The sequence below is a fragment of the Corvus kubaryi genome, unplaced genomic scaffold (genome assembly GCF_017639235.1).
Source record: "Corvus kubaryi isolate FWS band 111438036 unplaced genomic scaffold, C.kubaryi_AGA036_p1.0 split1-65, whole genome shotgun sequence".
NCBI classification, from domain to species: domain Eukaryota; kingdom Metazoa; phylum Chordata; class Aves; order Passeriformes; family Corvidae; genus Corvus; species Corvus kubaryi.
In genome coordinates this window covers 5,150,968-5,166,381 of record NW_024582080.1, presented here as the reverse complement: position 1 = coordinate 5,166,381, position 15,414 = coordinate 5,150,968, and the positions used below count along the sequence as shown (strand labels likewise).

The following is a 15,414-nucleotide window of genomic DNA, read 5'->3' as shown; positions in this document are numbered from 1 at the left end:
AATTACAAAACTGTCAACTTTTTCAGGAAAAGAATGACAGGAAAATACCACACGACAAAACTTGAAAAATATTTAAAATTGTCACAGTTTAAATTAATTTTTTTATATGTCTTCATCGATTAATTTTTTTCTTACTTCTTCCATTGACATAAAATATCCCTGGCAGCAGCTGTGGCAGAAGTTTAATGAAAATTCTGAGCCACTTATTTGAATGATATCTTAGTATAAAGAGGGAAATCAGAAAACTTTCAGGATAATATTGGAATTTTCACAGTAGACTTTTCGTTTTGGAGGGAAAAAATGGAATGCTTTTCATTGAGATTCTTTCTAGATAAATAATTTTTTTATTATTATTATTTTCTAGAGCCTGTAATTGTGCATGTTTTCCGGGCTTCTGCTGAAATAAAATGTTTATGACTTGCTCAAGTCTACCTGAAAACGCAGTACATTTTAACAGAAAAGCAATAATTCCATTTTACAGACATTTTCAAGATTAGAGATATTTTAGTTTGATCAGCTTCAGTGCAGTGTGATCACTACTTTGGTGTTTTTACCTGTAGTCTAGAAGAGGACTTCAGAAGAGGAGAAAATACATTTATTTTAGAAATTAAATTTTTGTAAATATGTGTCACACCATTAAAAAAAAAAATCTGCTTCACTTAAATTTAACAGGGAATTGGGTTTTTGTAATTAATATTTGTGTTGAATTCTTTTATATAAAAGGAATATTTTTGTGTTCTTGTTTTTGTGTTGTTAATTCTGATTAGAACAATTTCTCAATCGATATGTGCTAGATTGATGTACATTTTAGATCTGTTCTGTTATAGAAGTTGGATAAGCAAATTATTTCACTACATCATGATATTTGGAAAGATTTGGAAGATATTTGGAATGAGTTCTGTCCAAAGAAATACTGTTTTAAGAGAATAACAGTGAAACACAAATGCATATATTGAGTAAATCCCGATGGAGCACTGGCTAAATAAAAAATTACCACAGGCATTAAATGGAAAACTGCGTCAGTTTTGAAAATCTTCTCTGGCATATTAAACTGAATAGTGGTAGTGGTTTTTATTTTATAGATAAAGTGGTGTCCTTCTCATGTGATGAATGAGAATTTTGCATCCCATTACACTAAAGGAAAATTGTCCACAGGTTAGCATAAGGCTGGACTCTTCAGAGTAGTGTGGCACTAGCGACAGTTTTGTCAATATCATTACAGCTCATGGGATTACAGTATGAAAGTCTGTAATTTTAAAAACTAAATCATGTATGCATTGTAATAAATCCCTTCTCTGTGGGTACACTCTCATGGGTTTTTGCCATTCTGCGATTCCATCTGGATGTTTTACAGCCCACATTTAGATTCCTTTTTAGTAAGGGCAGTGGTAAAGAAGCTTAGGTTTTCTTATTTAAATAAAATAATTTAAGAAACTATTACATACCATTCTTACTCTTTTAAATATTATCCCATTATTAAGATCTGTTTTATTTTACAAATCTGTCTAAAAGAGATCAGCCATTTGTGTTGGGTTTGAACAGATTAAAATCTGGGGTGTTTTGTTGACCTATCACTGTTTCTTTGAGGTGTTTATCTTAAGATGTCAGTTCTAAAGATTTATGATAAAATATTAAAGGTATTCCATTTGATAATCTGGATGATACCTTTCCTAGATTTCCAAGTAGCAGATAAGAAGAATATTGCTTATATTGCTTGTGTCTTTCACCATAAAAAAACATCCTTTAAGAATTGTAACTGTCTTGATCAACTAAAAAGGGTTGCGTCAAATTCACATTCGCTGTATTTTTCCGTGTCGCTCTTCTGTTCTGTAAAGGAGATTTTCCCATACAAAGAATGGTCTGGAGTAGTAATACAGCCATCCTTCATGGTCCCTAGAGTTGGTGGTAATGTCAGTCAAGGCTGCTGAAGGGATTGTTAAATCCATAACCCTGACTTTGTTACTTTAGCGAGTTACGTTCTTTGAAATAGTGTTTTCTTTCATCTAGTAAAAGCAAAGTTGTAATTATTTTGCAACATGGCTGTGGTTTTCCATCTGCAGAGTTTCTGCGAATCCTGAATATTTCCCAGCCTTTGTTTTTCGTAAATTAAGACTGTTAGTGTAATTTAAATGCCTAGAAAATATGTGACATATGTATGGTTCTAAAACCAATTTTGACTGTAATCTTGCAAAAATTTGCATTCTGTTTAATATATGTCCTTTTTTCCCCCTAATAATTGCATGGTTTGGAATGAGAACATCTGTTGTTTCAGTTTAAGTTTCGCATACTTAGCATTTACTTTCAAATTTTTCACCAATCTTCTATTTTCTCTCCATACTCTCTCCTTTCTGATCTGTAGGGAACTCACCAGCAACTTGATAATTGATGAAAAACGTTAATTTGAATCTAATTTTCTCTGAGTGACAGCCTATGGAAGAGAGAGAATAATGTAGATTTAAATTATCCAAATAACTTTTTTGGTCAAAAAAGAAGTCCTAAGGTTATTTCTTTGAATAAAAGTTGGATTTAGAAATATATTTCAAAAAATCATTTGCCAGATTTTGCTGGCAGAAGAAAGAGGGTTAGAAAGAACAAATAAATATTAAGGAAAACTCACATTTCCAACCAAAATATCACCATCACTTTTTTCCTAGTACTTTCACAGCCAAAATGTGCTTTAGTTTTTGTTCACGGTGAGAAATGTCCTTGAAACTTTGTTGTGCCACTCCTAACAAATGCTGAACAAAGTATAAGGGAATAGTCTATCAAAAATGAAAACCCAATTTGTGAGTGGTAATTACTGGTAGAAAATTCCTACTCTGTCTCATGGCACAGAAATCACTGAGGGTTATAGGAAGAGATATCACAGTATGAATCACCCATCATTATAGTGAACAATTTGAAACAATACAGTTTTGTTTAAAGTACATGGAAGACTATCACTAGGTAATAGAAAGTAGCTTACCTTACAAAAATAAAAGTTACAACAGAGAATTATAGTGATTTGTGATTTTTTTTTTTATCTAGTTTTAGGTTGTTTTGTTCATCTCTAGGTACATTTTACACACTTTTCACATGTTACTAAAATAATGGATGTCATAGCATGTGTGTAGTTTTTCATAAGCATCTTTTACTATATAATGTTTCTGTAGTTTTGATGACATGCTGTAGAGGAGTAATAAAGAACAAGTTTTCTTTCTGAACTGGGTTAAATGGATTAAACTTTCTCAAGCATTTTACTTAGCCATACCTGAGATTTTTCAGATAAGCAGAAGCTATAATTGAGTGGAAGATTTCTGCAGGCCCTAAAGTTTTGTTAATTGCATCTTTTTTTCTAAGTCGAACATGAGCTATAAAAACATTTAACTTTTGTTTTTGCTAGTATTACAATTGATTCCAGTTCCAATAAGGGTTTAAGTTGACACAAAGTAAAATCATTGAAAGAAAATGCAGCCAAACCTTGATAAATACCAGATGAAATTGTGGTGGTATTCAGTTGGACTCATACACACATTGTATTAATAATAATAAAAAGAAGTTCAAAACCATGATCTTATTTCATAAGGATTTTTTTTTTTTAAATTGATGTTATCAGCCTACATTATATTTCTTCAAAATGGAAATTCACACTGACTAGTTCGGCATGGTGACTTGGAGGTTTTGAACCCATGACTTCATTAATGCCACAGGCATGACTAAAACAGTATAGTTGAAATTAATCTTTTTTTAGACATTAATAAGTCATAGTGAAAAGAAATAATTAGCATATCTTTGAGCCAACAGAAGAACACTGAAATAGAAGTCAAGTAAACCAGAGCATTTCAAGATAATTGCCAGGCATACATCATTTATTCCAGATTAGCCAAGGTCATGCACTTGATGCTCCCAGTTTTTGCATCCATATATGTGGTCATTGTTGCCATCAAATTGCTGAATTTTGATGGCTATATTTAATGGACTGAGAATAGACCATGAAGAAAAGTACTAAGAACAGCAAATGTAAAAACCACATACTCCATTCAGTTCAACAGTGACCTTTTTAACCTTGCTGTACACAGGAAATATCCACTTGTATTTTAGTAATTACATTAGCTTCCTTAATGGCATTTGATACAGATGGTATAGGAAGAACTTATCTGCAGCTGAAGAATGCAGGCAACAGTTTTAGTTTGAGTGGCAAATACTTTTTCCTGTTAGAGTTAAGGAGGGGGAAGAGAACTGAAAATAGATTTGTGTGCTCTCTTCAATCAGAGAAGCCATTATTTTTCAAAGCTTGTTATCTTTTTTTCCTCATGTTAAAACTAATAAAATTTTGCACACACTAAAAATCTCTATTGAATCCTGCAAAACAGTAAAGAGGAAGAAGAAATACAGTTGTTAATGCATTTGGAACTTAGAAAATCTATAAGAAAATTGTTATTTATTCTGACTCGTGCTACAAATTCTATTTTTAATTTTATGAAGATACCTCAACGAGTTTGTGTCTTCTGTCTGGAAAATAGAAGGAGAACTTTTCTACACCTCTTTTAATTTTTGTCTGTCAGGATATAGACTGCGTACTGAGGGAAATTATTTTTTTTTTTCCTGTGCAATGCCAAAAGAAATGAGTGAATTCACACAATTTGGTCTCCTAGAAGAGAGGAGGGTGCAAATTTAGAAACTGAAAGAGTAATAAAATGATCTTTTTTTTCTGGTCTAGGAAGGAAAAGTTAAATAGGACAATGACTGTGGTTCTTCCTAAACTTGCTCCTGCAGATTTGATGATGTGGGATCTTTGTAATGCAACCAGAGATTGCATTCTGACAGTTTTTCCTAATAGGCAGAAATGGATCTGTCCTCCATTAGGTCTGATCTGTTTTTATCATTCTCTACTATTGACTGCACAACAGCTCTTGACAGTAGATTTTGAAGATTAATTGTGTTTTGCGTAACAGGAAAAAAATCGTTATTTATTTCAAATCTTAACGCTCAATCAGGAAGAAGTGAAAATGGGAAGAAGCACAATAGAGCCCTTGGCAGCTAGGAGGGAGGAAATGGAGCATATAATGGAGGGCACACACTTTCCCTCGTGGTTTGGGTGGAAGGAGTCCCTGAAGTAGGATTAGGAGGCTGATACGTAAGAAATTTTTTAAGCGAAATGGCTGCCCTGCTGAGTGTTTTGCATTTCTGTATTCTGTTTTACTTCAAGGAATGTATGATATGAATACTCAAAAGTGAACAAAAGTACTTCTATTTCCTTCTTACTACCCATCAAGGTGCATAGGATTCCCCATTTTCTGTCTGGGCTACTCCCAATTCTGCTTATTTATAAGTAGAGTGCTGCACACTTAATTTCTGCAGTAGACTGAGACAAACATCATTGACACTATGACCTTCTTTAATGAGACTTTCCTCTCTCTCTCTGTATTTTCATATGAGAAAAGTGCTACAGTCTCTAAGATAATTATTTGTTTCTTTTGGACATGGAAACCAGCCTCTTTTAATACTAGTGGTTATGAGAGGTGTTAATGGCTATTACCAATGGGTTGTTTCATCAGCAGGCAATTAAAGAGCTAGTTACAACTAATGGGCCTGCTGATGTGCTAACCAGATGTCATTTCTGTATCCTTCTCTTTCTCTTTCTGAATTTCACCAAAATCAGTTTGATTCTCCTTTCCAATGCTAGTATGCTATATCCAAGCTTGCAGTTGATTAGATGCGATATACAAAAGTTATCAAGGTATGTCCTGAGGAATAGTGAAAACACATCAATTTTAGGTCAGATGACCACTTTACTTAGACCCATATAATTATCAAGCTATTGAAAAGTTAGAGTGTGTAAAAATTCTTATTGTAAATAGATAATCTTGATCTAAGTAATTATGACTTCCTTCAAACAGAGTCTGTTTTGTCATGTCTGCAGCTTTGTGTTATTAGGACTAGATCATCATTGTTATCTGGATGATAATTATGAGTATTTTTCCTAGCTTTGTGCCATTTTAGGTGTGTTTGTTTCAGTCCGCACTTCAAAATTTTTTCATATTGTTTGAAGCTGCACAGGTAGCATAAGAATCTTCAACTGTCTTTGAAAGTTAAGAACTTCCTTAATTAATTTAATTTAATTAATTAAGCCCGAAAATATTCATTATGGGTTTCTCTTTAAAGCATATATTTTACATCAAGTTTTCTTTTTGAAAAGCTGGTGCAGATACAAAGACATTACTGCTGATGCATAATCACTTTTATGTAATTTAGTTGGTTTCTTTTTCATAACTGTGTATGGTGCTTATTCTGGATACATTTGTTCTTTTGATGTAAAATCAGAAGTAAAAATACGTTCAAATTTAAAAGATTTCAGCATGGGGATGGGTTTTCAAGGGCATTATTTTGCCTTAGTCATGTTTTAGTACACCTGAGGTGTGATTTTAAAAGATGATGTGAATGTGTGACAGAACAGTTTGGTTATTTTTAGTTTTACAGAATATGAAGTGAATTCATAATGAAAGAGACAACATTCTATGATGAAATATTTGATGTGTCCTGTGCTACCTGCATTGGCTTAACTGTAGAGTTCAGTCTTCTGTTTGGATTTTCTTTGTCAGCTTTCAAACAGTGGAGGTAGCCTGCAGGTGATAAGTATCTCATTAATCTTTCTGATTCTCTAGCACTTGAGCATGAGAATAGCTGATCAATTACAGCAATTGTCTCCCTAAATGAGCTTTGCACATCTGCCTCTTATTTCATTAACTGTCTGCCCCTATATCTGATAGAATGGAAGCCTAGTGGCTCCTTACAGCTTGTTCTGTGTTGCTGTACAATAAGGATGGGGTTGTTAGCAAAATGGGCACAAAAGAGTATTTATCCACTACCCGAAATAAATACACATGCTATTGTGTAGGAGTGCTTTTGTCTCTAATCATTGTTTGTAGAAGCCTTCTTAAAGCACATCAATTTGCTTTCCAGCCTCCTATTTAGTCCTTACTGGTAAGCTTATTTGTGAAATTATTGTTTTTTATAATGCAGCCAAAGTGGTTCCATGCCCTAAAGCATCATATCTATGTCTATATGGTTTTAGATAACAGAAGCTAGCACATATAAAATCGACAGTAGAAGTCAAATTTCCTCCAAGTGTCCTTACAATGCATCTTTAAAATACTTAGATATGACATCCTTCTCTCAGAGAGTAAATTTGCATTTCCAAAGATGCAAACAAGTATTTGCAATAGTGACAATGTTATTAGGTATTTATTATTTAAATTAAGTACAAAACAATGAGTTAACAGTTAGACTACATAATTCAAGGTTTGTTTTAAGAAACATGCCCTACAAATGATAGGGTTACGATTTTAATAAAAATAAGATTTCACATGAATGTCTCTTTCATTAATACTCAAGCTTTCAATTACAGGATAATCAATTACCAGATGAAAATTAAAATAATTTCTACGCAGAGGCTTTATTCTTTACCTGTTATTAACTGACCACTTTATTTTTAAGAATTTACATGATTTAATATTCAAAAGCTATTAACTTATGTTTATCATACATTAAATTGCTTTGGATTATACCAATATTTATTTATTTAAATAACTAAGATAAATGCCAAAAAATAATTAGAAAACATTTTGTCCTGAACTGGTGTAGATTATTCCAGGTGATTCTTTTGAACATTTAAATGCTCTTGAAGAATCTGAAGTTCTCAGTTAATTTTGCTTGAAACTTGTTTTAATCTGTTTGAGTTATAAAAAATATACCTTTTATATATTTTATGGATTTCTGGAACCATGGAGCTATAACAGCAAAATATCACCAATCTTTTAAATTAATTTTTGACTGTTTATTGCAGGTCTTGTTTGTATGAAGTCGAGTACTTCAGTGGTTGAATTGGTTATGCTGCTTTGTTCACAGGTAAGACATTGTCTGGTTTTGTTTGTATTAATTTCCTTGCATTGATCACTGCCAGCCTAAGAATTGTATCTGGCAGTTTGTTTCATTCTTCCATGTCATTATAAAAAATTGCAAATTACTTTCTTCTGGTAATATATAAATTGTAGATTTTTTTAAAATATACATTCCATAGTTTTTCTATATTCACAGGGTATACAAGGTATATTTGCATTTGTGTTCTAAAAGTGTGTGGATGCACATTATGCATTTTCTCTGTGTATGAACTCTCAAGCCCATTCTTACTTAGAATATGTAAATAGGATACTGTGTTCATAATTTTATGTTGAAATCTGTCTTTGAATTAGTGATTTTTTAAAACTTTACTTTGTGCTGACTTTACTACTTTTGATATAAATGACATAACATTGAATATTTTACGTAACTGTCAGTATATAAAAAGCAGAGGAAACTGGTTTAGGTAGTCCTCAAGAACTGGCAGAAGCAGAATATTCCTATATAAAAAATTCTGTGGTTAATTATTGGAGTTTTAACACAGCAGTAATGGGTTTCTCAGAAATTTAAATTAATTAGTGTTTTGAAATGCTTTCACAAATAAAATACTCAAAGCTTAAATAATTTCTCGTACTGTTTGGATTATTTACATCTCAATTTTCATATTACTTGTTTTGATAGAAGTGTTACTGGCTAATTTTGTATATATAACCCTTTACTGGTAAGAAGTTATCAGCGAACATTTTAGAACTTTGTTCATTTTGTAATATGTAAGAAAAATATGATGGCCCAACAAATCCAAATAAGTTTACAAGGTTTTATATTTCTCTAAAAACTTGTAACAACCTTTCATTAACCAGGTTCCCCACAGCATTATAATACCAATTCAACTCAAAGCAAGTTAGTATATAAAATGCCTAGGTTAACTTATTATAAAATTTTCAAAGAAAATTACTTGTTTGTAGCTTTTCTTAAACATTCACTGTTGCACATTAACAGCATACACCAAAAATATACTGAAAACAAATGAGTTTCTAGGGACAATTGAAATTAAGATATACTTTTGAGGAATCTGTCTGAAAATAATAAACATCTACAACTGGTTTTGGGGGAGGGTGTTCCAACTTACCTTGCCCATCTGTAGGTTGCATTTCTTCAAGCTTGTGTCATAAGGAAATCATTAAATTGTGTTTTCCTTTTTTTTTTTTTTTCCCTCTTCCTTTTTTTTCTTCCTCTTTTAGAGGGATATCAGTTAGGGAAAAGTAAAAGAAAAATACATCCCTGGCAGGAATCCTCAGTGGGATTTCAACTTCAAACCATCTCTAGCAGGGCACTTGAAAAATTTGTTACCTAATGGTGAAGTCCTGGGTTCCAAGAAAATTCCGAAAGGTCCATTAAGGCTTTTGAGCTCTATGTTCATGTCATACAACTTTTTTTCTTTCTTTTTTTTTTTTTTAGCAGCTCTTGAAACATTTTTTTGAGGGAAGGAATAACTAACAGTCCTTTCTTCCCTAGCCCTTGGTTTTACTGCAGTTCTCAGGAATAAAGTGGAATGTAGCATTAGGGTCTAGTGTCTTTGATGGCCTCATCATCTAATCATAGGTTTAACATTACTCATTTGCTGGCTCCAGGAATTCCTGCCATTAAGGGCCCTAGAGATGAAACTTTGCCTCAAATATTGATTGAAAGGAAGAGAGAGAAATTTAAGCTCTTTCTGTGATGCTCTTTCTTCAGACATCTCAGTAAAGCTATGTAACAAATGCAGCAAAAATCAATTTATTTTTATGACTACTATACATATTGGGTTTTATTTCAAAGTATTTTAAAAATAAGATTCGCTTTATACCTGGAATAACATGAAGAGCCTGATCATTTTAAAGCTTCAAACATTTACTTATTTTCTTCAGTGTTTGCTTGAAAGAACTATTTTTCTTCTACCTAATTACTTAGGGAAATTGCAAGCTCTTAGTTTTTCTACTCCATCCGATACTTCAGGGTTGTTTCCTTGTCTTCTAAATAAGGAAGATTTTGTCTCTGGATGTCCATTTATTAGTAAGTACTTCAAGAGCTAACGCTGTAGTGTTTGCTGGGGGAGTCATGGTAATTGTTTCTACAGGAACTGGTCAACAGGGGGCCGTAGTGGTGCAAATTGCAGTCCCCTCCCCTCACCTTCCTGACTCCTGGGGTATTTCTTCTGAACAGTTGCATCTCCACAGAATATTGTGGTTTATCCTATAGGTGTAAACGAACCAGTCTGTAGTTCCATTCATCTCCAGGGAAAATGTTGTTGTTATTTTTTTTTTTTTTGCTATTTCCATTTTAAAACTGTCAAAAGAAAACATGAGGTAAATGCCATAAAAATACTAATACATAAGATGGCTAGAAGAAGAGAATGACAGGCAAATATCCTAATCTAGACTAATGTTATCAGAACTTGGAATTAGGATCGTAGGAGATGTTGTCCGCAGCAAATGAGGATAGCTCATCTCTATAAAAAGAAGAGATAGTGCTACCTGAGTTTTTCCATATGACAAATTGAGCAAAATGGACTGGAAAGACTATATAAGGTATATAGTTTGTGGGTTTTTAATAAGCCCAGTGTAAATAGGGCTTTTCCTCCTAACATGGGTAAATCCTTCATATATTCGAATTGAATGACATTTTACAGATTATGTAGGGAAGTTTGAAATGTGTCACTCAAAAGATGGATGACAATAATAAAAACCTTTGAAAAGTAAAATTTTGTTTGCACAGAATAGAGTAACTTTAGACATTGAAAAGGAAAGGGAAATGCAAAGTTTGTTTTCCTTTCATTTGCTACAGCAAATTAGATGCTTTTATGCTTTTTATGTTGGAAATTCCATGTTAACTACTACAGATTAGCAAGGATGTCAGAGTTTTTTTTCTTATCTGAGCTCCTGAATAAAATCAACATTGCCAGCGGCTCACATCCAAGGTATGGTCTAAATTTACATGAAATATCACATTACAAATGTCTGAAGGTACATGTCATGGATAATTCAGTTCATATGGGCAGCCTTTTAGGCTCTGAGGGATATGCAATCAAGCCTTTCCCCAAAGGAATTTGGAGTTTCTGTGAAAAATACATTTTAAGTTTTAAAGGAACTCCTGTATGAATGGTACATCATTTGTAGGTTTGGGGAAGAACAAAAAGCACTACTCTGTGTTTTCAGAATCTTTCTTGTACTGTGACTTGTATTATATCTCTTTCCTAGTATCACTTACTGCACTAGATTAAAATTTGGGTTAATTTGAAGGCTTTGTTTTCTGTATTTCTTATATAAACCATAATCACACATCCAAATACTTGAAAAAATTTTTTCTAGATAATTGATAATAAACATGTAATGATTTTCACTTTTCCTAAAATAGGCACTTCTATTTGGATTTAGGCTATTTTAACATAAAATTGATGAAGATGTGTTATGTTTGACAAGATCTGTGCTTGATTAGCTGGTCTTTGTTCCCTCAGCCTAGTTGAGCATGTCACAGCTGTGTTGCTATTGGAGTGGCAGATTTCTTCAATAAGCCATGAAGTTTAAAAAAAGTGCATCAACTTTTGCAGTGCAGTTCCTTCTTACATCAGATTTAGATTTCAATTACTTTTTTTCATATTCTTTTTTTCTTTTTTTTTTCCCGCTAACTGAAACGCTACAATAGTTCCTAATTACTTCCAGATCTTTTGCAGATTCTTCTCTTTGGGGACACAGCTTCTGAAGAAATCGAGCAGTTGTGTCCCAAATGAGTTTTGTCTCATGCCACTTGTATTTTTCTGTATCTTGTCTATTAAGAAGAGAAATCTATTTTCTTAAAAAGAAAATAGTGTATTTTCATTTAAGATATCTTGCTACTCAATCTGTTTAAAAATATAATTATTATAAGGTTAAATGCCTCATTGTCCTAAGTGGCAGAAAAAAAATTGAAACAATGTCAAGAAATTAGTCCCACTCCAAGGAGAGGTGTAAAAACAAATGAACAAACAGAAAAATATCCCAAAGATGTTCCTGGCCAGTGTAAATTCAAAGGAAATCCGGCTGAGGAAATTTGGTGGTTGTTTTATCTCTGAGAATAGAGAAAGGCCCATAAACCAGGCACTGCAAGGATTTCAGTAGACACCATCACATCTAAATGTACATTCTGCCTCAAAGTATGGGATAGCTCTTCAGAAACTGGCAATTGCTCAACACAGAAACCAAGCAGAAAAAAAATCTTTTTCTGGTCCCTACAGCTGACCAGAAGAAGCCCTGAAATGTGCAATTCATAAAATAGAAACACAGTCCACAATTCTTGGTACTAAACCTACTGTATTCAAGACTTCCTATAGGAGTTTAAGGAGGAATTGTCCAGCTCTGCTGTGCAGAAACCTTTTCCTCTTTTGTAATACTTTTTATCCATTTAGTCTTGTTGCCCGTATTAGATCAACTTTAATTATACTTCTTGGTCTCCCTCCAGAGGTATTCCTAGAGTTCTCATAGTCTTTAATTTTTGTTAAATAAGTGATAGCCCTTTCAGAGTAACTGTGATAGCAGAACAGTTACAGAAGTGTTTGCTATTTGTCTTTTTTACATCAACTGCAATAGCAAAGGCCGAAGATAAGTTAAATAATGACTGCTTCCCTTAAGTCTAAGGAAAAAAATGAACCCTGCAATTTAATCTACTTAGGAAATTAACTATGATATAACTTCAGTGATGAAATTAGAGTTGGCTATGCAAATTCCTATGAGGATATAATTTTTTAATCTTTCTTTTCCTTATCACAAAATGAGTTGGGTGTTTTACCTTTGCTTGTGTTTCCCCATTTGTCCTGTTGCATTATCCGCTGTCTCTGTTTTCATACTAGTGCAAATAGGAGACAATGCTGCATATAACATCACTGAAAAAGTCTGAATTAAAATTTGGTTTTATAGAGGAGAATGATGCAGAGAAAGACACATGCAGATGTACAGAAACTCATTGTTTCAATAATCCTTTTTCCAGCATATCTTTAAAACGTTTATTCTTACAAAGAGTTCTGCATCTGCTACTCTACTTCCATCCTGCAGCTTCTTCTCTTCTAACCCCACTTTTGTACCAGTGCTGATATTACAAGACTAACAACACGTGTGAGAACTGCTAAGCCATTTTTCCTCTGGTTTAGTGGGTTAAGCTGACTGAGAGCCTTGTTCAAAAGCCACCGGAGCTACTCGAAGAAAAGGACTCAGGATTGAAAAACTGGGAGCACAAAGGAGAAAAGAGAAAACACAACTCATGTTTTCATGGCAGCAAGATGTAAATTCAGATCTCTGCATCTAATGGAATCATACTCTTAGGCTACAGTATTAGTGGTCAGTTTAGGCTTCTCTCTGGCCAAGATCACGCTTGCAGATGTATCATATTTTCTCCATGCCTAGCTCCATATTGCTGCTTGATCCCTTTCATCAATATATATAATGGTGGAAACAGTCACATCAAACCAAAAATTAACTAAGAGTAAAAAAGTTATTTTTAACTGATAATGCTTCTAGAGTAGCCATGAAACCAATATCTTATAGCAGGGGGCAGATCGGATGGCTGGGGCTCTAGGAAAGGCAGGTTGCCTCTGTGACAGTCAAGATACAAGAAAGGAATTTTGGCATTTGATGGGAGAAATTAGAGCAATAGCAAGAAGTTTAAATGAGCAAAAAAACACCACAGATTTTCGTGTGCTGGACAAGGCACTAGAAATGTGTATGAAATTGTCAGCAATGTCTCTCCAAAATGAGGCTTTGTATCTTCACACTTTACCACAGGCTCAAATTTAAGTTCAATAACCAACATCTTTGTAGGTAAAGCTAGTACTTTCTAATAATAGTCTCATCCTATTTGGACTACATAAAGGTCCATTGAGAGAGAAACAATATTTCTACTGTGTCCTTCCGCAGTATCAAATATGGTACAGCTGAAACACGTACTTAGGTTCTGATGTTGATTTTGGGCTCTTCATAATCCACCACATAGCCTATACACAAATAGGTTGTTATACACAGAGTAATTTCCAAAATGAGCTCTGGTACAAGCTACACGAGAAGCAGAAAAATTTTCCCTTTATATGTTTTTTTTTTTTCTCTAAAATTAGGTTGTTTGCTGGGGGAGGGTTTTTTGTGGTTTTTTTTTTTTGTTTTTCCCCACCTCAACTTTTCTCACCTTCTTTAAGGAATTCTGGTAAATTATCTGGAAAACTATTTTCCAAAAGATGATAGTTTTTCATTACCGTTTCTTTTTTTTTTTTTTTTTTTTTAATATACACTAAAGGGGTATCAGAGAATTTTCTTGCATTGTCCACGTGTAGAATGTCTTCCAGCCCAATCTGTCTTCATCTCTTGGTCATCTGCTTCTGATAATCTAACTTTCAAATGGAAACCATTAGTATATTCTTTCCTACTTGTTGAGCAACTTTACTTTCTTCATCATTCTGCGAGGTGTCCTTACAGATTCCCATATATTCACCAAACTAATTCTGTGTTTTGCTTTTAGTAATAAGCAGGATGTTGGTTTTTTAATCTTATACCAGAGTTATCATGAAACTTCTGGTCCTTTCTCCTCCCTGTTCTTGTCAGAGTGTTTTTGTCAGAAAATGTTAAAGAATACACATCAGTGAGATGCTGATCCGAACAACTTCTGGATTCATGGCAAAACAGGCAGGATCAGAAAACTGTAAGAATCACCTTCCCCATATCTTAATGTGGCAAGGTATCTTCCCCTGACTTCTCTATAAAGCTGCCTACACAATTGAGAAGGATCTTCGATCAGAAGGAAATGCCTGAAAAGCCAGAGTCACTTGGTATTCCTTAAAGAGCTGAGAAAGGGTACAAAAGCTCATTACTGAGACCATCATTAATAGTAAATATACCATAGTTTTCAGGAGGTTCACTATAATGAAGATAATATGAGGAGTAGTTTTCTGTATATCCAAAGATTTTTTTTTTTTTTTTTTTGGCAGACTTCAAATTACTTAACTACCTTTAACATCAAAAAGTGGTTGAGTAAAAAGTGGATTGGCTTTTGGAATTAGTAGCCATACATAGCATACATGTTGTTAATAATAATTTTAGCATCTCTTAAATGAAAAATTTTTCCAGTCAGGAAGTAAGCTCTAGAAGTTGTGGAGATATGTGTATCTTGTAGCACATATCTTCTGTCTGTATTAGAAGATATGCAGAATTTCTACAGGATGATGAAGGTTAATTTTGTATCATCTAAATTGGCCATTTCCCTAGTGTTGTTTAAATAATATAAATGTTTTTGCAATTGTAGATTTTTTTTTCTCTTTTCTTTCAAGATACCAATGAAATGTTCCTCTGGGAATGTTTGACTTCATTTTCAAGATAAATTGGGCAATTACCACAGGTGATCATAAGGGCAATGGGTCTGTATGTTTCCAAGAAAGTGAAAAATTAACTTACTATTTCAAGTCAAGAAAATAGAGGAAAAATGAGGCTGTAGTCTTGTGAAACTGAAATCTAAAGCTTTCTATTACCTTTGTTTTATTAAATTCAT

At 33.4% G+C, this 15,414-nt stretch overlaps 1 protein-coding gene across 11 annotated transcripts in view; it reads left to right on the top strand.

Moving 5' to 3' along the window:
• Window positions 1-15,414, top strand: part of NBEA (neurobeachin) — a 467,529-nt gene that overhangs the window by 209,645 nt on the left and 242,470 nt on the right. For all 11 annotated transcript variants that reach the window (XM_042014378.1, XM_042014387.1, XM_042014386.1 and 8 more), the window contains one exon: window positions 7,826-7,887. In XM_042014378.1, the coding sequence (XP_041870312.1) occupies window positions 7,826-7,887 (62 nt within the window). The remainder of the gene's footprint in view (window positions 1-7,825; window positions 7,888-15,414) is intronic.